The sequence below is a fragment of the Porites lutea genome, chromosome 4, assembly GCF_958299795.1.
Source record: "Porites lutea chromosome 4, jaPorLute2.1, whole genome shotgun sequence".
In the NCBI taxonomy this organism is placed as follows: Eukaryota; Metazoa; Cnidaria; class Anthozoa; order Scleractinia; family Poritidae; genus Porites; species Porites lutea.
The window spans coordinates 35900615-35923780 of record NC_133204.1 but is presented as its reverse complement, the minus strand read 5'-3'; the positions used below and the strand labels follow the sequence as shown (position 1 = coordinate 35923780).

The following is a 23166-nucleotide window of genomic DNA, read 5'->3' as shown; positions in this document are numbered from 1 at the left end:
ATGACTAGGGATGACTGGAATGACTAGGGATGACTTAGGATGACTGGGATGCTAGGAATGACTATGGATGACTGGGATTACTAGGGATGACGGAGATAACTAGGGATGACTAGGAAAGACTAGGGATGACTAGGGATGAATAGGTATGACTAGCGATGACTGGGGTGACAAGGAATGACTAGGGATGACTGGGATGACTACGGATGACCAGGGGTGACTGGGATGACTAGGGATGACTAAGAATGATTAGGGATGACTAGGAATAAATAACGAGAACTAAGGATGACTAGAGATGCCTAGGATGACCAGGGATACCTAGGGATGACTGGGATGACTAGGGATGACTGGGATAACAAGGGATGACTAGGGATGACTGGGATGACTAGAGATGACTAAGGATGACTGGGATGACAAGGGATAACTAGGGATGACTAGGGATAACTAGGGATGACTGGGATCACTAGAGATGACAAGGATGACAAGGGATGACTATGGATGACTTACGATGACTAGGGATGACTAGGGATAACTGGGATGACTAGGGATGACTAAGGATGACTAGGGATGACTGGGGTGACTGGAATGACAGGGATGACTAGAGATGACTAGAGATGACTAGGGATGACTAAGGATGACTAGGGATGACTAGAATGACTGGAATGACTAGGGATGACTAAGAATGACTGGGATGACTAGGGATGACTAGGGATGACTGGGATGACTAGGGATGACTAGGGATGACTAGGGATGACTAAGGATGACTAGGGATGGCTGGAATGACTAGGGATGACTAAGGATAACTGGGATGCTAGGGATGACTAAGGATGACTGGGATGACTAAGGATGACTTAGGATGACTAGGGATGACTGGGATAACTACGGATGACTGGGATGACAAGGGATGACTAGGAATGATTAAGGATGACTAGGAATTAATAACGAAAACTAAGGATGACTAGGGATGCCTAGAATAACCAGGGATAACTAGGGATGACTGGGATGACTAGGGATAACTGGGATAACTAGGGATGACTAGGGATACCTAGGGATGACTGGGATGACTAGGGATGACTCGGATAACTTGGGATGACTAGGGATGATTAGGGATGACTAGGAATGACTAGAAATGACTAGGGATGACTAAGGATGACTAGAAATGACGGGAATGACTGGAATGACTACGGATGACTAAGGATGACTGGGATGACTAGGGATGACTGGGATGACTACAGATTACAACGATGACGAGGGATGACTATGGATGACTAGAGATGACTAGGGATGACTTAGGATGACTAGGGATGACTGGGATTACTACAGATGACAAGGATGACTAGAGATGACTAGGGATGAGTGGGATGACTAGGGATGACTAGGGAGGACTGGGAGGACTACAGATTACAACGATAACGAGGGATGACTATGGATGACTAGAGATGACTAGAGATGACTAGGGATGACTGGGATGACTAGGGATGACTAGGGATGACTGCGATGAATAGCGATGACTAGGGACGACTGGTATGACTGGGTTGACAGGGATGACTAAGGATGACTAGAGATGACTAGGGATGACTAAGGATGACTAGAGATGACTGGAATGACTGGAATGAATACGGATGACTAGGGATGACTACGGATGACTGGGATGACTAGGGATGACTGGGATGACTAGGGATCAATAGGGATGACTAGGGAGGACTGGGATGACTACAGATGCCAAGGATGACGAAGGATGACTATGGATGACTAGAGATGACTAGGGATGACTTAGGATGACTAGGGATGCCTCGGGTTACTAGGGATGACTAGAGATGACTGGGATGACTAGCGATGACTAGGGATGACTGGGATGACTGGGTTGACAGTGATGACTAGGGATGACTAGAGATGACTAGGGATGACTAAGGATGACTAGGGATGACTGGAATTACTAGGGATGACTAAGGATGACTGGGATGCTAGGGACGACTAAGGATGACTGGGATGACTAGGGATGACTTGGGATTACTAGGGATGACTGGCATAACTAGGGATGACTAGGGATGATTAGGGATGACTAGGATGACTAGGGATGACTGGGATGACTGGAATGACAGGGATGACTAGGGATGACTGGGATGACTATAGATCACATGAATGATGAGGGATGACTATGGATGACCAAAGATGACTAGGGATAACTGGGATGATTAGGGATTATTAGGGATGACTGGGATGACTAGGGATGACTAGAATGACTAGGGATTACTAGGGACAACTAGAGATGACTAGGGATGACTAAAGATGACTAGGGATGACTGGAATGACTAGGGATGACTTAGGATGACTGGGATGCTAGGAATGACTATGGATGACTGGGATTACTAGGGATGACGGAGATAACTAGGGATGACTAGGAAAGACTAGGGATGACTAGGGATGAATAGGTATGACTAGCGATGACTGGGGTGACAAGGAATGACTAGGGATGACTGGGATGACTACGGATGACCAGGGGTGACTGGGATGACTAGGGATGACTAAGAATGATTAGGGATGACTAGGAATAAATAACGAGAACTAAGGATGACTAGAGATGCCTAGGATGACCAGGGATACCTAGGGATGACTGGGATGACTAGGGATGACTGGGATAACAAGGGATGACTAGGGATGACTGGGATGACTAGAGATGACTAAGGATGACTGGGATGACAAGGGATAACTAGGGATGACTAGGGATAACTAGGGATGACTGGGATCACTAGAGATGACAAGGATGACAAGGGATGACTATGGATGACTTACGATGACTAGGGATGACTAGGGATAACTGGGATGACTAGGGATGACTAAGGATGACTAGGGATGACTGGGGTGACTGGAATGACAGGGATGACTAGGGATGACTAGAGATGACTAGGGATGACTAAGGATGACTAGGGATGACTAGAATGACTGGAATGACTAGGGATGACTAAGAATGACTGGGATGACTAGGGATGACTAGGGATGACTGGGATGACTAGGGATGACTAGGGATGACTAGGGATGACTAAGGATGACTAGGGATGGCTGGAATGACTAGGGATGACTAAGGATAACTGGGATGCTAGGGATGACTAAGGATGACTGGGATGACTAAGGATGACTTAGGATGACTAGGGATGACTGGGATAACTACGGATGACTGGGATGACAAGGGATGACTAGGAATGATTAAGGATGACTAGGAATTAATAACGAAAACTAAGGATGACTAGGGATGCCTAGAATAACCAGGGATAACTAGGGATGACTGGGATGACTAGGGATAACTGGGATAACTAGGGATGACTAGGGATACCTAGGGATGACTGGGATGACTAGGGATGACTCGGATAACTTGGGATGACTAGGGATGATTAGGGATGACTAGGAATGACTAGAAATGACTAGGGATGACTAAGGATGACTAGGGATGACGGGAATGACTGGAATGACTACGGATGACTAAGGATGACTGGGATGACTAGGGATGACTGGGATGACTACAGATTACAACGATGACGAGGGATGACTATGGATGACTAGAGATGACTAGGGATGACTTAGGATGACTAGGGATGACTGGGATTACTACAGATGACAAGGATGACTAGAGATGACTAGGGATGAGTGGGATGACTAGGGATGACTAGGGAGGACTGGGAGGACTACAGATTACAACGATAACGAGGGATGACTATGGATGACTAGAGATGACTAGAGATGACTAGGGATGACTGGGATGACTAGGGATGACTAGGGATGACTGCGATGAATAGCGATGACTAGGGACGACTGGTATGACTGGGTTGACAGGGATGACTAAGGATGACTAGAGATGACTAGGGATGACTAAGGATGACTAGAGATGACTGGAATGACTGGAATGAATACGGATGACTAGGGATGACTACGGATGACTGGGATGACTAGGGATGACTGGGATGACTAGGGATCAATAGGGATGACTAGGGAGGACTGGGATGACTACAGATGCCAAGGATGACGAAGGATGACTATGGATGACTAGAGATGACTAGGGATGACTTAGGATGACTAGGGATGCCTCGGGTTACTAGGGATGACTAGAGATGACTGGGATGACTAGCGATGACTAGGGATGACTGGGATGACTGGGTTGACAGTGATGACTAGGGATGACTAGAGATGACTAGGGATGACTAAGGATGACTAGGGATGACGGGAATGACTGGAATCACTACGGATGACTAGGGATGACTAGGATGACTAGGGACGACTGGGATAACTAGGGATGACTAGGGATGACTGGGATGACTAGAGATGACTAAGGATGACTGGGATGACCAGAGATGACTAGGGATGACTAGGAATGACTGGGATGACTAGGGATGACTGGGATGACTAGGGATGACTAGGGATGACTGGAATGACAAGGGATGACTAAGAATGATTAGGGATGACTAGGAATGAATAACGAGGACTAAGGATGACTAGGGATGCCTGGGATGACCAGGGATACTTAGGGATGACTGGGATGACTAGGGATTACTGGGATAACTAGGAATGACTAGGGATGACTAGGGATGACCAGGATGACTAGAGATGACTAAGGATGACTGGGATGACTAGGGATGACTAGGGATGACTAGGGATGACTGGGATGACTACAGATGAGAAGAATGACGAGGGATGACTATGGATGACTAGAGATGACTAGGGATGACTGGGATGACTAGGGATGACTACGCTTGACTACAGATGACAAGGATGACGAGGGATGACTATGTATGACTAGAGATGACTAGGGATGACTTAGCATGACTAAGGATGACTGGGATGACTAGGGATGACTAGGGATGACTGGGATGACAGGAGATGACTAAAAATGATTAGGGATGACTAGGAATTAATAACGAGCACTAAGGATGACTAGGGATGACTGGGATAACTGGAATGACAGGGATGACTAGGGATGACTGGGATGACTATAGATGACATGAATGATGAGGGATGACTATGGATGACCAAAGATGACTAGGGATAACTTGGGATGACTAGGGATAACTGGGATGACTAGGGATGACAAGGGATTATTAGGGATGACTGGGATGACTAGAGATGACTGGGATGACTGAGATGACTAGAGATGACTAGGGACGACTAAGGATGAAAACGGATGACTGGGATGACTAGGAATGACTAGGGATGACTGGGATGATTAGGGATTATTAGGGATGACTGGGATGACTAGGGATGACTAGAATGACTAGGGATGACTAGGGATGACTGGGATGATTAGGGATTATTAGGGATGACTGGGATGAATAGGTATGACTAGCGATGACTGGGGTGACAAGGAATGACTAGGGATGACTAGACATGACTAGGGATGACTAAGGATGACTAGAGATGACTGGAATGACTGGAATAACTAGGGATGACTAGAGATGACTAGGGATCACTGGGATGACTAGGGATGACTGAGATAACAAGGGATGACTAGGGGTGACTAGGGATGACTGGGATGACTAGAGATGACTAAGGATGACTGGGATGACTATGGATGACTAGAGATGACTAGGGATGACTATGGATGACTAGAGATGACTAGAGATGTCTTGGGATGACTAGGGATGACTCGGATGACTAGGGATGACTAGGGATGACTGGGATGACTAGGGATCACTAGGGATAACTAGGGATGACTGAGATGACTACAAATGACAAGGATCTCGAGGGTTAACTATGGATGACTAGGGATGACTGGGATGACTAAGGATGACTAGGCATGACTGGGATGACTAGGGATGACTAGGGATGACTGGGTTATCTGGGATGACAGGGATGACTAAGGATGACTAGAGATGACTAGGGATGACTGGGATGACTAGGGATGACAAGGGATGACTGGGACGACTACAGATGAAAATGATGACGAGGGATGACTAAGGATGACTAGGGATGACTGGAATGACTGGAATGAATACGAATGACTAGGGATCCCTAGGGATGACTGGGATGACTAGGGATGACTGGGATAACTAGGGATGACTAGGGATGACTAGGGATGACTGGGATGACTAGCGATGAATAGGGATGACTAGGGATGACTGGGATGACTACAGGTGACAAGGATGACGAGGGATGACTATGGATGACTAGAGATGACTAGGGATGACTTAGGATGACTAGGGATGACTGGGATGACTAGGGATGACAAGGCATGACTTGGATGACTAGGGATGACTAGGGATGACTAGGGATGACTAGGGATGACTGGGATGACTGGGATGACAGGGATGACTAGGGATGACTGGGATGACTACAGATGACAAGGATGACGAGGGATGACTGTGGATGACTAGAGATGACTAGGGATGACTTAGGATGACTAGGGATGACTGGGATGACTAGGGATGACTAGGGATGACTGGGATGACAAGGGATGACTACGGATGACTGGGATGACTAGGGATGACTAGGGATGACTGGGATGACTGGGATGACCGGGATGACTAAGGAAGACTGGGATGACTAAGGATGCGTAGGGATGACTGGGATGACTAGGGATGACTGGGATAACTAAGGATGACTAGGGATGACTAGGGATGACTACAGATGACAAGGATGACGAGGGATGACTATGGATGACTAGAGATGACTAGGGATGACTTAGGATGACTAGGGATGACTGGGATGACTAGGGATGACTAGGGATGACTGGGATGACTAGGGATGACTACGGATGACTGGGATGACTAGGGATGACTAGGGATGACTGGGATGACTGGGATGAAAGGGATGACTAGGGATGACTGGGATAACTACAGATGACAAGGATGACAAGGGATGACTATGGATGACTAGAGATGACTAGGGAAGACTTAGGATGACTAGGAATGACTCGGATGACTAGGGATGACTAAGGATGACTGGGATGACTACAAATGACAAGGATGACTTAGGATGACTATGGATGACTAGGATGACTAGGGATGACTAGGGATGACTGGGATGACTAGAGATGACGGGGATGACTGGGTTGTCTGGGATGACAGGGATGACTAGGGATGACTAGACATGACAAGGGATGACTAAGGATGACTAGAGATGACTGGAATGACTGGAATAACTAGGGATGACTAGAGATGACTAGGGATGACTGGGATGACTAGGGATGACTGGGATAACAAGGGATGACTAGGGGTGACTAGGGATGACTGGGATGACTAGAGATGACTAAGGATGACTGGGATGACTATGGATGACTAGAGTTGACTAGGGATGACTATGGATGACTAGAGATGACTCGGATGACTAGGGATGACTAGGGATGACTGGGATGACTAGGGATGACTAGGGATGATTAGGGATGACTGGGATGACTACAAATGACAAGGATTACGAAGGATGACTATGGATGACTAGAGATGACTAGGGATGACTTAGGATGACAAGGATGACGAGGGATAACTAAGGATGACTAGGGATGACTACGGATGACTACAGATGACAAGGATGACGAGGGATGACTCTGGATGACTAGAGATTACTAGGGATGACTTAGGATGACTAGGGATGACTGGGATGACTAGGGATGACTAGGGAAGACTGGGATGACTAGGGATGACTACGGATGACTGGGATGACTAGGGATGACTAGGGATGACTGGGATGACTGGGATGACAGGGATGACTAGGGATGACTGGGATAACTACAGATGACAAGGATGACAAGGGATGACTATGGATGACTAGAGATGACTAGGGATGACTTAGGATGACTAGGGATGACTCGGATGACTAGGGATGACTGGGATAACTAGGGATGAGTAGGGGTGACTACGGATGACTGGGATGACTAGAGATGACAAAGGATGACTTGGATGACTAGGGATGACCAGGGATGACTGGGATGACCACAGATCACAAGGATGACGAGGGATGACTATGGATGACTAGAGATGACTACGGAAGACTGGGATGACTAGGGATGACTGGGTAACAAGGGATGACTAGGGGTGACTAGGGATGACTGGGATGACTAGAGATGACTAAGGATGACCGGGATGACTAGGGATGACTAGGGATGACTAGGGATGACTACAGATGACAATGCTGACGAGGGATGACTATGGATGACTAGAGATGACCAGGGATGAATTAGGATGACTAGGGATGACTGGGATGACTAGGGATGACTAGGGATGACTGGGATGACAAGCGATGACTAGGGATGACTGGGATGACTGGGATGACAGGAATGACTAGGGATGACTAGAGATGACTAGGGATGACTAAGGATGACTAGGGATGACTGGAATGACTGGAATGACTACGGATAAATAGGGATGACTGGGATGACTAGGGATGACTAGGATAACTAGGGATGACTAGGGGTGACTAGGGATGACTGGGATGACTAGAGATGACTAAGGATGATTGGGATGACTAAGGATGACTAGAGATGAGTAGAGATGACTGCGATGACTACAGATGACAAGGATAACGAGGGATGACTATGGATGACTAGAGATGACTAGGGATGACTTAGCATGACTAAGGATGACTGGGATGACTAGGGATACTTAGGGATGACTGGGATGACTAGGGATGACTGGGATAACTTGGGATGACTAGGGATCAGTAGGGATGACCGGGATGACTAGAGATGATTAACAATGACTGGGATGACTAGGGATGACTAGGGATGACTAGGGCTGACTGGGATGACTACAGATGACAAGGATGACGAGGGATGACTATGGATCACTAGAGATGACTAGGGATGACTGGGATGACTAGGCATGACTAGGGATGACTGGGATGACTACAGATGACAAGGATGACGAGGGATGACTATGGATGACTAGAGATGACTAGGGATGACTTAGGATGACTAGGGATGACTGGGATGACTAGGGATGACTAGCCATGACTGGGATGACTAGGGATGACTAGGGAGGACTAGGGATGACTAGGGATAAATAAAGATGACTAAGGATGACTGGGATGACTAAGGATGACTAAGGATGCCTGGGATGACTAAGGATGCGTAGGGATGACTGGGATGACTAGGGATGACTGGGATAACTAAGAATGACTAGGGATGATTAGGGATGACTAAGGATGACTGGGATGACTGGGGATGACTTGCAATGACTGGGATAACTAGGGATGACTAGAGATGACTAGGGATGACTAGAGATGACTGGGATGGCTAGGGATGACTAGAGATGATTGGGATGACTAGGGATGACAAGGGATGACTAAGAATGACTAGGGATGACTGAGATGACTAGGGATGACTGTGATGACTAGGAATGACTAGGGATGACTAGGCATGACTAGGGATGACTAGGATGACTACAGATGACAAGGATGACGAGGAATGACTATAAATAACTAGAGATGACTAGGGATGACTGGGATGACTAGAGATGACTAGGGATGACTAGGGATGACTGGTATGACTACAGATTCCAAGGATGACGAGGGATGACTATGGATGACTAGAGATGACTAGGGATGACTTAGGATGACTAGGGATGACTGGGATGACAAGGGATGACTAGGCATGACTGGGATGACTAGGGATGACTGGGATGACTAGGGATGACTAGGGATGACTGGGTTGTCTGGGATGACAGGCATGACTAGGGATGACTAGGGATGACGAAGGATGACTAGGGATGACTGGAATGACTGGAATGACTACGGATAAGTAGGGATGACTAGGGATGATTGGGATGACTAGGGATGACTAGGATAACTAGGGATGACTAGAGGTGACTAGGGATGACTGCGATGACTACACATGACAAGGATAACGAGGGATGACTATGGATGACTAGAGAAGACTAGGGATGACTTAGAATGACTAAGGATGACTGGGATGACTAGGGATGACTAGGGATGACTGGGATGACAAGGCATGAGTAAGAATGATTAGGGATGCCTGGGATGACCAGAGATACTTAGGGATAACTGGGATGACTAGGGATGACTGGGATAACTAGGGATGACTAGGGATCACTAGGGATGACCGGGATGACTAGGGATGACTAGGGATGACTAGGGATGACTAGGGCTGACTGGGATGACTACAGATGACAAGGATGACGAGGAAAGACTATGGATCAGTAGAGATGACTAGGGATGACTGGGATGACTAGGGATGACTACAGATGACAAGGATGACGAGGGATGACTATCAATGACTATAAATGACTAGGGATGACTTAGGATGACTAGGGATGACTGGGATGACTACGCATGACTACGCATGACTGGGATGACTAGGGATGACTAGGGAGGACTAGGGATAACTAGGGATAAATAAAGATGACTAAGGATGACTGGGATGACTAGGAATGACTGGGATGACTGGGATGACTGGGATGACAGGAATGACTAGGGATGACTAGAGATGACTAGGGATGACTAAGGATGACTAGGGATGACTGGAATGACTGGAATGACTACGGGTAAGTAGGGATGACTAGGGATGACTGGGATGACTAGGGATGACTAGGATAACTAGGGATGACTAGGGGTGACTAGGGATGACTGGGATGACTAGAGATGACTAAGGATGATTGGGATGACTAAGGATGACTAGAGATGACTAGGGATGACTGCGATGACTACAGATGACAAGGAGAACGAGGGATGACTATCGATGACTAGAGATGACTAGGGATGACTTAGCATGACTAAGGATGACTGGGATGACTAGGGATGACTAGGGATGACTAGGGATGACTGGGATGACAAGGGATGACTAAGAATAATTAGGGATACCTGGGATGACCAGAGATACTTAGGGATGACTGGGATGACTAGGGATGACTGGGATAACTAGGGATGACTAGGGATCACTAGGGATGACCGGGATGACTAGAGATGACTAAGTACGAATGGGATGACTAGGGATGACTAGGGCTGACTGAGATGACTACAGATGACAAGGATGACGAGGGATGACTATGGATCACTAGAGATGACTAAGGATGACTGGGATGACTAGGGGTGACTAGGGATGACTAGGGATGACTACAGATGACAAGGATGACGAGAGATGACTATGGATGACTAGACATGACTAGGGATGACTTAGGATGACTAGGGATGACTGGGATGACTAGGGATGACTAGGCATTACTGGGATGACTAGGGATGACTAGGGAGGACTAGGGATGACTAGGGATAAATAAAGATGACTAAGGATGACTGGGATGACTAAGGATGACTAGGGATACCTGGGATGGCTAAGGATGCGTAGAGATGACTGGGATGACTAGGGATGACTGGGATAACTAAGGATGACTAGGGATGACTAGGGATGACTACAGATGACAAGGATGACGAGGGATGACTATGGATGACTAGAGATGACTAGGGATGACTTAGGATGACTAGGGATGACTAGAATGACTAGGGATGACTAGGGATGACTGGGTTGTCTGGGATGACAGGGATGACTAGGGATGACTAGACATGACTAGGGATGACTAAGGATGACTAGAGATGACTGGAATGACTGGGATGACTAGGGATGACTAGGGGTGACTAGGGATGACTGGGATGACTAGAGATGACTAAGGATGACTGGGATGACTATGGATGACTAGAGATAACTAGGGATGACTATGGATGACTAGAGATGACTAGGGATGACTGGGATGACTGGGATGACTGGGATGACAGGGATGACTAGGGATGACTAGAGATGACTAGGGTTGACTAAGGATGACTAGGGATGACTGGAATGACTGGAATGACTACGGATGACTAGGGATGACTAGGGATGACTGGGATGACTAGGGATGACTGGGATAACTAGGGATGAGTAGGGGTGACTAAGAATGACTGGGATGACTAGGGATGACCAGGGATGACTACAGATCACAAAGATGACGATGGATGACTATGGATGATTAGAGATGACTACGGATGACTGGGATGACTAGGGATGACTGGGATAACTAGGGATGAGTAGGGGTTACTAGGGATGATTGGGATGACTAGAGATGACAAAGGATGACTGGGATGACTAGGTATGACCAGGGATGACTGGGATGACTACAGATCACAAGGATGACGAGGGATGACTATATATGATTAGAGATGACTAGGGATGACTGGGATGACTAAGGATGACTGGGATAACAAGGGATGACTAGGGGTGACTAGGGATGACTGGGATGATTAGAGATGACTAAGGATGACTGGGATGACTAGGGATGACTAGGGATGACTAGGGATGACTACAGATGAGAAGGCTGACGAGGGATGACTATGGATGACTAAAGATGACCAGGGATGAATTAGGATGACTAGGGATGACTGGGATGACTAGGGATGACTAGGGATGACTGGGATGACAAGCGATGACTAGGGATGACTGGGATGACTAGGGATGACTAGAGATGACTAGGGATGACTAAGGATGACTAGGGATGACTGGAATGACTGGAATGACTACGGATAAGTAGGGATGACTAGGGATGATTGGGATGACTAGGGATGTTTAGGATAACTAGGGATGACTAGGGGTGACTAGGGATGACTGGGATGACTAGAGATGACTAAGGATGATTGGGATGACTAAGGATGACTAGAGATGACTACGGATGACTGCGATGACTACAGATGACAAGGATAACGAGGGATGACTATGGATGACTAGAGATGACTAGGGATGACTTAACATGACTAAGGATGACTGGGATGACTAGGGATGACTAGGGATGACTGGGATGACAAGGGATGACTAAGAATGATTAGGGATGCCTGGGATGACCAGAGATACTTAGGGATGACTGGGATGACTAGGGATGACTGGGATAACTAGGGATGACTAGGGATCACTAGGGATGACCGGGATGACTAGAGATGACTAAGAATGAATGGGATGACTAGGGATGACTAGGGATGACTAGGGCTGACTGAGATGACTACAGATGACAAGGATGACGAGGGATGACTATGGATCACTAGAGATGACTAGGGATGACTGGGATGACTAGGGATGACTAGGGATGACTGGGATGACTACAGATGACAAGGATGACGAGGGATGACTATGGATGACTAGACATGACTAGGGATGACTTAGGATGACTAGGGATGACTGGGATGACTAGGGATGACTAGGCATTACTGGGATGACTAGGGATGACTAGGGAGGACTAGGGATGACTAGGGATAAATAAAGATGACTAAGGATGACTGGGATGACTAAGGATGACTAGGGATGCCTGGGATGACTAAGGATGCGAAGGGATGACTGGGATGACTAGGGATGACTGGGATAACTAAGGATGACTAGGGATGACTAGGGCTGCCTACAGATGACAAGGATGACGAGGGATGACTATGGATGATTAGAGATGACTAGGGATGACTTAGGATGACTAGGGATCACTGGGATGACTAGGGATGACTAGGGATGACTGGGATGACTAGGGATGACTACGGATGACTGGGATGACTAGGGATGACTAGGGATGACTGGGATGACTGGGATGACAGGGATGACTAGGGATGACTAGCGATGACTAGGGATGACTGGGATGATTGGGATGACTGGGATGACAGGGATGACTAGGGATGACTAGAGATGACTAGGGTTGACTAAGGATGACTAGGGATGACTGGAATGAGTGGAATGACTACGGATGACTGGGATGACTAGGGATGACTGGGATAACTAGGGATGAGTAGGGGTGACTACGGATGACTGGGATGACTAGAGATGACAAAGGATGACTTGGATGACTAGGGATGACCAGGGATGACTGGGATGACCACAGATCACAAGGATGACGAGGGATGACTATGGATGACTAGAGATGACTACGGAAGACTGGGATGACTAGGGATGACTGGGTAACAAGGGATGACTAGGGGTGACTAGGGATGACTGGGATGACTAGAGATGACTAAGGATGACCGGGATGACTAGGGATGACTAGGGATGACTAGGGATGACTACAGATGACAATGCTGACGAGGGATGACTATGGATGACTAGAGATGACCAGGGATGAATTAGGATGACTAGGGATGACTGGGATGACTAGGGATGACTAGGGATGACTGGGATGACAAGCGATGACTAGGGATGACTGGGATGACTGGGATGACAGGAATGACTAGGGATGACTAGAGATGACTAGGGATGACTAAGGATGACTAGGGATGACTGGAATGACTGGAATGACTACGGATAAGTAGGGATGACTAGGGATGACTGGGATGACTAGGGATGACTAGGATAACTAGGGATGACTAGGGGTGACTAGGGATGACTGGGATGACTAGAGATGACTAAGGATGATTGGGATGACTAAGGATGACTAGAGATGAGTAGAGATGACTGCGATGACTACAGATGACAAGGATAACGAGGGATGACTATGGATGACTAGAGATGACTAGGGATGACTTAGCATGACTAAGGATGACTGGGATGACTAGGGATGACTGGGATGACAAGGGATGACTAAGAATGATTAGGGATGCCTGGGATGACCAGAGATACTTAGGGATGACTGGGATGACTAGGGATGACTGGGATAACTAGGGATGACTAGGGATCAGTAGGGATGACCGGGATGACTAGAGATGATTAAGGATGACTGGGATGACTAGGGATGACTAGGGATGACTAGGGCTGACTGGGATGACTACAGATGACAAGGATGACGAGGGATGACTATGGATCACTAGAGATGACTAGGGATGACTGGGATGACTAGGGATGACTAGGCATGACTAGGGATGACTGGGATGACTACAGATGACAAGGATGACGAGGGATGACTATGGATGACTAGAGATGACTAGGGATGACTTAGGATGACTAGGGATGACTGGGATGACTAGGGATGACTAGCCATGACTGGGATGACTAGGGATGACTAGGGAGGACTAGGGATGACTAGGGATAAATAAAGATGACTAAGGATGACTGGGATGACTAAGGATGACTAAGGATGCCTGGGATGACTAAGGATGCGTAGGGATGACTGGGATGACTAGGGATGACTGGGATAACTAAGGATGACTAGGGATGATTAGGGATGACTAAGGATGACTGGGATGACTGGGGATGACTTGGAATGACTGGGATAACTAGGGATGACTAGAGATGACTAGGGATGACTAGAGATGACTGGGATGGCTAGGGATGACTAGAGATGATTGGGATGACTAGGGATGACAAGGGATGACTAAGAATGACTAGGGATGACTAGGAATGAATAACGAGGTTTAAGGATGCCTGGGATGACTAGAGAATTCTAGGGATGACTGGGATTACTAGGGATGACTGGGGATGACTAGGGATTACCAGGGATGAGTAGGGATGACTGAGATGACAAGTGATGACTATGGTTGACTGGGATGACTAGGGGTGACTAGGGATGACTAGGGATGACTAGGGATGGCTGGGATGACTACGTATGACTAGGATGACTAAGGATGACTGGGATGAGTAGGGATGACTAGGGGTGACTAGGGATGACAGGGATGACTAGGGACAACTAGCGATGACTAGGGACGACTGGGATGACTAGGGATGATTAGGGATGATTGGGGATGACTAGGGATGACTAGGGATGTCTAGGGATGACTGGGATGACTAGGGATTGCTAGGGATGACTAGGGGTGACTAGGGATGACTGGGTTGACTAGGGATGACTAGGCATGACTGAGATGACTAGGGATGACTAGGGATTACTAGGGATGACTAGGATGACTAGGGATGACTGGGATGACTGGGATGTCTACGGATGACTGGGATGACTAGGAATGACTGGGATGACTAGGGATGAATAGGGATGACTAGGGATGACTGGGATGACTAGGGATGGCTGGGATGACTACGGATGACTAGGATGACTAAGGATGACTGGGATGAGTAGAGATGACTAGGGGTGACTAGGGATGACAGGGATGACTAGGGACAACTAGCGTTGACTAGGGACGACTGGGATGACTAGGGATGATTAGGGATGATTGGGGATGACTAGGGATGACTAGGGATGTCTAGGGATGACTGGGATGACTAGGGATTGCTAGGGATGACTAGGGGTGACTAGGGATGACTGGGTTGACTAGGGATGACTAGGCATGACTGAGATGACTAGGGATGACTAGGGATTACTAGGATGACTAGGGATGACTGGGATGACTAGGGATGACTGGGATGTCTACGGATGACTGGGATGACTAGGGATGACTAGGGATGACTAGGAATGACTGGGATGACTAGGGATGACTAGGAATGACTGGGATGACTAGGGATGACTAGGATGACTAGGGATGACTGGGATGACTAGGGATGACTGGGATGACTAGGGATGACGGGGATAACTAGAGATGACTAGGGAGAGGGGTGGGGAGCGCACCTACCTTGATGTGTATGGCTGATCTGAGCTGCTCCTCAAGTTTCTCTGTCTCTGCACGATGTGAGGCATCAGAATCAAGTTTTGTTCTGCGCGAGAAAACACGCAATTTGTGACACTGACATATATAAAGTCCTTAGAAGAAACGCTTTAGGAAGTGCTTGGTAAATAGGCTTTGATTTTGTTATAACTTAACAATACTATGGTTTTAATTTAATTGTAACTTTGAACTCAATTTTAATTTTCCCAACATTCGTAACTTTAGTTATGTACTTTATCGACTGAATTGTTCATACCTTTCCAAATGTCCGATGCTAGCCTCGAGCTACCTCAGGAGAAAAAATATTTTTAAAAAATCAGGAAAACAGAAACAGGTATTGATGTGGCTACAAGGCTGCTGACTAACGGGGGCCCGGTCACCACAGGCCCCTACGATTTCCTTGCAGGGTGACTAAAATTTAAACAAGGAGCCCGCACGGGTGCCTAAGACTTATAATTCTTTTGGCAATAACCTCTATGCCTGCTTCCAAAGAAGGAACGGCAGAATTCCCTGCTCATTTTGCGCTTTTGAAACGAAAGCATAAAACGTGTGTTTGTCAAACGTAGGTGAAACTTTACAGCAGCTTAAGTCAACAAAGAAATTAGAAACTCCAACAAATCGAGTTTAAAGTATCTGCTTACTTATTTAAGTTTATCGATCAATGGGCTGCTAGAAACGTGGCTCGGGCTTGTAGCTTTTTATTTTAGGAGCCTGAAGCACTCCCAAAACTTTCATTAAGCAGCAGCCTTGAATTACAGATTAGTTTTCTGGCAGAGTGAAGTGATTGGTAATAAATCATGCCTAAGGTGTGAGTCACAATACTGACCTGAAGCTTTGCTTGCTCCAGTTGAGTGATCTTCTCCCATTCAACTTCTACTGCCGACTGCACCCGCTTGTTAAGTTCAAGTTCCTAAGTAAAAAAAGTAAAACTACTTAAGCAAAACATTCAAGGGCTGTCCCAATCCCAAGCAGCCCTCCCTGCTCTTATATGGTGTATAAAGTGACTTGGGAAGGTTGTGCCTGGGGATGAGGTAGGCTTAACCCTTTAATCCCTGAGATCAAAATTTGAATTCTCACTTGTTGTCCCTATTCATTTCCTACAGAAGTAGTGGGGAGAAGTTGATAAAATATCAAGCAAATTCATCTTGTGTGATCACGTCCGTAATTCTCATGACCACTCTGTTTTACAAAGCATTGATATTACAAGGAGAAATTTGATACTGATCAGTCTTAGGGTTTAAAGGCTTAAAGGTTTGTTTGAAGAGAAAATAGTAGTTGGATTTGTGCTTGACAAGGAGCAGGGATGACGCAGACACAGTAGTAACAGCACGGTAACTTCCACCAATGTGGCCTCGGTTTCGGGTCCCCACCTCGACGCCAAAAGTGGGTTGAGTTTGCTTTTAGTTCTCTTCTCTGCTTTGAGGGTAGCCTGCTGTGCGAGCGGCTCACTTGTGCGAGTTCAGAGAAAACTTTGGAGGTGGAGCAACCATTGTGCGAGGAAAAGTGACTTGCCCGAAACTCACACAAGTATTTAGCCTGCTCGCAGGCTACTTCGACAGGTTTTTTCTACGGGTACTCCAGTTTTATACCCTCTCCTCAAAAACCAACGTTTAAACTTTCACTTCGCTCTGAAAAGGCTTACAAGGCAAAAAGTTTATCTGACCCTGGAACTGTCAAGTGCCACCCTCTCAGAAATAACGTTAGTTTGATTGTAAGGAACACCAAATAACAAGCCAAGGTAAAAATTATGGGTAAGTCATTTGAGTGGAACTTGGCTTCCGCTTCAAAAAATCTCCTTCCAAGTCATTTTAATTATTGGTTTATCCTAGTAACGAAAGGCTGTTCATTCAAACAGTGTTGAGTAGGCAAATAAAGCAAACGAGTAAAGCATTTATCTTATTGCAAGAACCTACCGATGGAAAGTTTGTGAGGTTCACTGCTTGTTGAAAACAGTGGTCTAACTTTATAATTACCGGCCCTGTGTGCTTGCTGGAAATACCTTTTCGTTAATTGTTTTCTTCAGATGTTCTATTGTCCTCTCCAAAACTTGTACTCTGTTGTTGTAATTGTCTATTTCAGCTTTCAATTCATCTCTCTCTCTTTCCAAGTCTCCTTTGTTTTTCATTAAACTGTGAAATGATATCAAGGTAAAATGTTAGAAAACGCCAAATGTTATAAATGCCATTAATTTTTAGCAACCAAGACATTAAGACTTTCTAAAATGGCGTTTATAGGGCAGGAAACAGTACGAAAACAACACAGACACAACTCTTTAAGAGGTATGAATACCGTACTTTAATAGCTGTTTATGTACATTTTAACTGTTTTATCGATCTTACGATAAATCCACATACAAATCCTTATAGTTTGGCTTCCAGTAAGCTGTTGTAAGTCTGGGCCCTCTGTGATGAAACTTCACTTTTTTGCCAATTCAAAAAGTCAAATATATTTTTGTAGACTTAAAAGATTTCATGTAATCGGATTGAGCATAATCCAAAGAAACACGTGTAACATTATAAACCACGAATTGCTTTCAGGCCTGAGACTGCAATATGGTTTACATTTTTCATACTTTAGCTTAACATAGCTTTGTAAGAGATGCAGTTAAGCATAGTGTTACTTTTTATAGCTTTATCAGAGAAAAATGAGAATGTGGTTTGGAAGACAAATACTTCATCACAGAATCCGATTAAGATGACTTAAAAGGGAATTAAGCAACTTTAGTTGCAGTAATTAAAAAGGGAAGATTATTGAGAATCTCAACTAATATACAACTAACTAAACCTCTATACAAACCTCATTTTTAAGTTACTCAGTTCAACTTTGTGCTTGTGTGACATTTCTTCCATTTGGCTGTGAACAAAATATACCAAATACTACTGAAAAATACCACGGTTTACTCCAGTATACTGATTTCCATCATCAGCTGCATTTGAGGAAATGGTAAAAAGGTGGGGTGATTTTTAACAAATATGATTAGCCATCTCTGTCATCCAGATCCAGTAGAAGCTCAAAAAATATTAATAATCTTTGAAAAAAAAAAACTTGGTAGAATTTTAAAACCACGTCCATACTTGTAAACCTCAATTTTTTACTGCACCATTTGCCAGTTAATACAAATTTGCCCAATGCAGATGGGCCCTGCCCCTGGAGACTGGGAGACTGTGCCTTTGGGGGGTGTTTGTCATGCAGGATTGTCTGTGATTTGAAGGAGACTATAGAAAGTTAAGTTGCCATGATGGATAACAGGAAGATTTAGAAATGAAAAGGCGACGGCAGTGGCTACGGCATGCGCAGATCTGAAAACGAGGGATCAATTGACGTTTCTGGGCAACTGGCCACCTACCCCTCCCCTCCAAGTTAACATTAACACTTACTTCCCATTTAGAGCAAAATTGTAACTAAGGGGAGGGGCAGATGGTCTTTTATCCAAAAACTTCAACTGACCCAAAACGAACTTAATCAAAGGCAGAATAGGGAAACTAAGTTCCAGAAGTTGCCCTCAGTCCAATTTCATTTGCCATCGAGTTATTATCTCTAAATCCGCCCAATAATAATTATGCAAATACCTTTTTTGTGACATTGTCTCCTTTTCCAGCCTATTTATCTCTATTGTCATTTCCTCCTATAAGGAAAAAAAAAACAGAAGTCAAGCAACGTAAGAAATAAGTCATTTCAGTGGGCATGAATAAACAGAGAAATTTGGTTTTACTTCACTTACCTGTGTCTGGTTGTTCCTCTCATGTTCAGCTTCAAGTGTTTGACAATGAAGCTTTAATGAATCATACTCAGTCTGAAACATTAACGGATAATTTGTGTCGTAATTAACAAAGAACTGGAGACTTGAAGTGCGGGAGGTTTTTCTGGATGTAAAGTGATGGGATGATCACAAGGGGACATAAATCAAAACCCACAAAAATCTGTAGGGTTTCAAACAAAACTCAAAAAAATCCCTGGACCAAAAATGAACCCCCAAAAAATAACATCCAGATTTCCACGTGGAACCTCACCGATCTTCAGATTGTTTTGAACACCTATACAAATCCCTAAAATCAAGGCACCCCCAAAAAATACTTGCCAAATTTCCCAACCCAAAAAGATCCCGGAATGGAAAATTTGAAACCCAAAAAGGTCTCTCCTCTGGGACTTTAAGAGGCCACATTGAGGACAATACAGTGTCAATTTGCAGCATTCACAGTTTGACCAAACCTGATCGAATTATGCCTCTTTTGCATATTTCATAAAGTAATATTATTGCATCTTAAAATTATTGCCAATAAAATTACTCCCCAACATTTGAGTTCTTCACATTGAAAAGAAAGCAAACTTTCTTGCATATTACACAGTATGTTTTGTATGTATCATGGTTCATTGTTGATTTTAAAAGGAAAAGTTTAGAACATTTGAAAACAGTTCTTGTCTCAAACGAAGGAAGCTATAAACCACTGATTTGTGGAAATACGTTTCCAGAAAGTTGTTTAAAATCATTGGGCATCATTTCATAGCTTGTTCTGTAGCTGATGCAAACAAATGCAAATCAGAATGTTATATATAGCAAACGTCATGCAGGTCAGATTATAGTTTGGGATATAGTATCTTTACATACCGGGTAATACCAGCAAAAATTGTATGAATAATTATCACACATGATGAAGGTGTCACAGATAATACAGCAACATACAATGTATATGTTACAGGTCAAATCAGGTTAATTCTGATCATGATTTAACCTAGGCTGATTCTCAATTTCCTTTGATTCCTACATGTAGCCCTAATTCATGAATAGGGACCTTAAGCAAGGACAACAACGACAGCAGTGAAAACGTCGATAAAAAAATGAATGTGCGTTCTTTCAAACTTAATTGTGTCTATTTGAATCCTTTTCCTGGAGCTGAATTCTTAAGGATATTATGCAGGTTCAAAAAGAGGAAGGAAAATTCGTCATCGTATGTCCACGTCCTCCATAAAATGTCAAATTAGGAGGTTTCACATCGTAGTTGTGCAGTGGACGTCAAAGAAACGTACTAAAAAGCGTGATGCACATGCAGAGCTGTTGTTTTGATCTTTAAACTTATTGTTTTTTTTGAAGTCGTCGTTGTGGTCGTCATAGTTGCTTAAGCTCCCTAATAATCAGGGCTAGGAGACAATGGAAATTGAGAGTTAACCTAGGTTAAATCAGAATTAAATAAACCTGAAATCAAATTTGACCTGTAACATAATTATACAAGCTGATCATTCCCATACCTCCAAGGATTTACATTTTGCAGTCATTTCCGCAAGCTGTCTAACTTGCAATCTGGATACCTATGTAAAATATTCAGGTTAATGTCAATCTTAGTTGAGTTAAAGGTGGTCCCAAATATTTCGGTCGGACCGAACTGAAATGGTCCATTTCATTTGATTTCTAACCGAAATTTCAGGAATTTTGGGCTGTATGGAAAGCGCCCCAAGTGACCTATGTTACTTTTCCAAAACTTGACCCAAATGTCTCTGAGCAGTATCAAATGTCCGTACATCATAACATGAACCAACTGTTTAAAGTGTACCAAATGCCAAATCTCCCTACCATCCTAAATGTCCCAGCTCTCCCAAATGTCCCAGCTGTCTCAGGTTTCCCATGCCAGGTCTAAAGTACATGCAGGTCACATTCCACAGGTCAAGAGTAGGTGACCTGTATTTTAGACCCGCCGATTATCTCAAGCAGTCCAAGCACCACAGATGTCCCACCTTTTTTGAGAATCCCATGCAGCTATTTCAATTTGTCAAATGTCCCAACTGTCCTGCTGCTATAACAAGCAAGAGTCCCAAATGTTCTTTAAAGTCTAAACAATTTCTACTGGGATAAAATCAAACTTGCTTAAAGAGTAGGTGCTATTTTAGAACACTTCTGGAGGAAAATGTGGGAATAATATATTGTGAAAGAACCTTCCACGTTACATGTAATATTATAAGTATTAATAAAGTAATAGTGGTTACACTCACATGATCAGACTGTAGCCCTGCTGTTTCACGTTGTGCTCTGATTTCGTCCAGTTCACTCAACAGGCCTTTGATTTTCATATGGAGCTGAGTCAACAAATAAATTTATTGAAATGCAGTTATTAAAGCAAGACTAATGTAAAAGAGAATACAGTTTACATGTGCTTTTTAGGGAAACATAGTTTACCCTATAATTCTGTAGAAATAGTTGAAGGATTGAGTTGTAAACAGTTACTTTTAAACAATGATACATAGTAATTAATTTTAGTCTGCTTAACAAAGATAACTAACTTACCACAACAGATCGTTGACTGACTCATTAGATTTTTTAAAATACGTAGCTTAATTAAGGGTTATGGGCCATCAATGTAGCAAATTGAATGCAACATCTGGACCATACACTGTAGGTGTACACAATGTATCTAGACATTTCATGCTCACACAAACTTTTTCAACAAAAAATACTGACTGTGGCAACTGCATTGGTTTCTTACAGTACAGTACTCTATTTTAAGTTACTGATTATAACAACCGACCATGGCCACAGTATAGTATTATGATCGTAACAACACTATACTTTAAACAAACCTGTGCATTCTCTCTTTGAAGGCCTCTTGTTCTTTGAGTATCTGAAGGACTATCATGTTGCATTCTTTGCACTAGGGAATCTCTTTCTTTCTTCATTGACATGACCTTTTAAGTATACAAAAAATTGCCTGACAACTGACAGAAAATTAAGTT

The 23166-nt window shown here is 44.6% G+C and overlaps 1 protein-coding gene across 1 annotated transcript in view; it reads right to left on the bottom strand.

Annotated features, from left to right (window-relative positions):
* LOC140933430 (centrosomal protein of 83 kDa-like) overlaps positions 1-23166 on the bottom strand; it is a 39575-nt gene that overhangs the window by 11600 nt on the left and 4809 nt on the right. The window contains exons 8-17 of the mRNA XM_073382988.1: positions 23014-23118; positions 22429-22512; positions 21691-21750; positions 20168-20239; positions 20016-20071; positions 19243-19299; positions 18446-18575; positions 17273-17356; positions 16703-16731; positions 16414-16495 (exon numbers count right to left, since the gene is read on the bottom strand). Of these exons, the coding sequence (XP_073239089.1) occupies positions 16414-16495; positions 16703-16731; positions 17273-17356; positions 18446-18575; positions 19243-19299; positions 20016-20071; positions 20168-20239; positions 21691-21750; positions 22429-22512; positions 23014-23118 (759 nt within the window). The remainder of the gene's footprint in view (positions 1-16413; positions 16496-16702; positions 16732-17272; positions 17357-18445; positions 18576-19242; positions 19300-20015; positions 20072-20167; positions 20240-21690; positions 21751-22428; positions 22513-23013; positions 23119-23166) is intronic.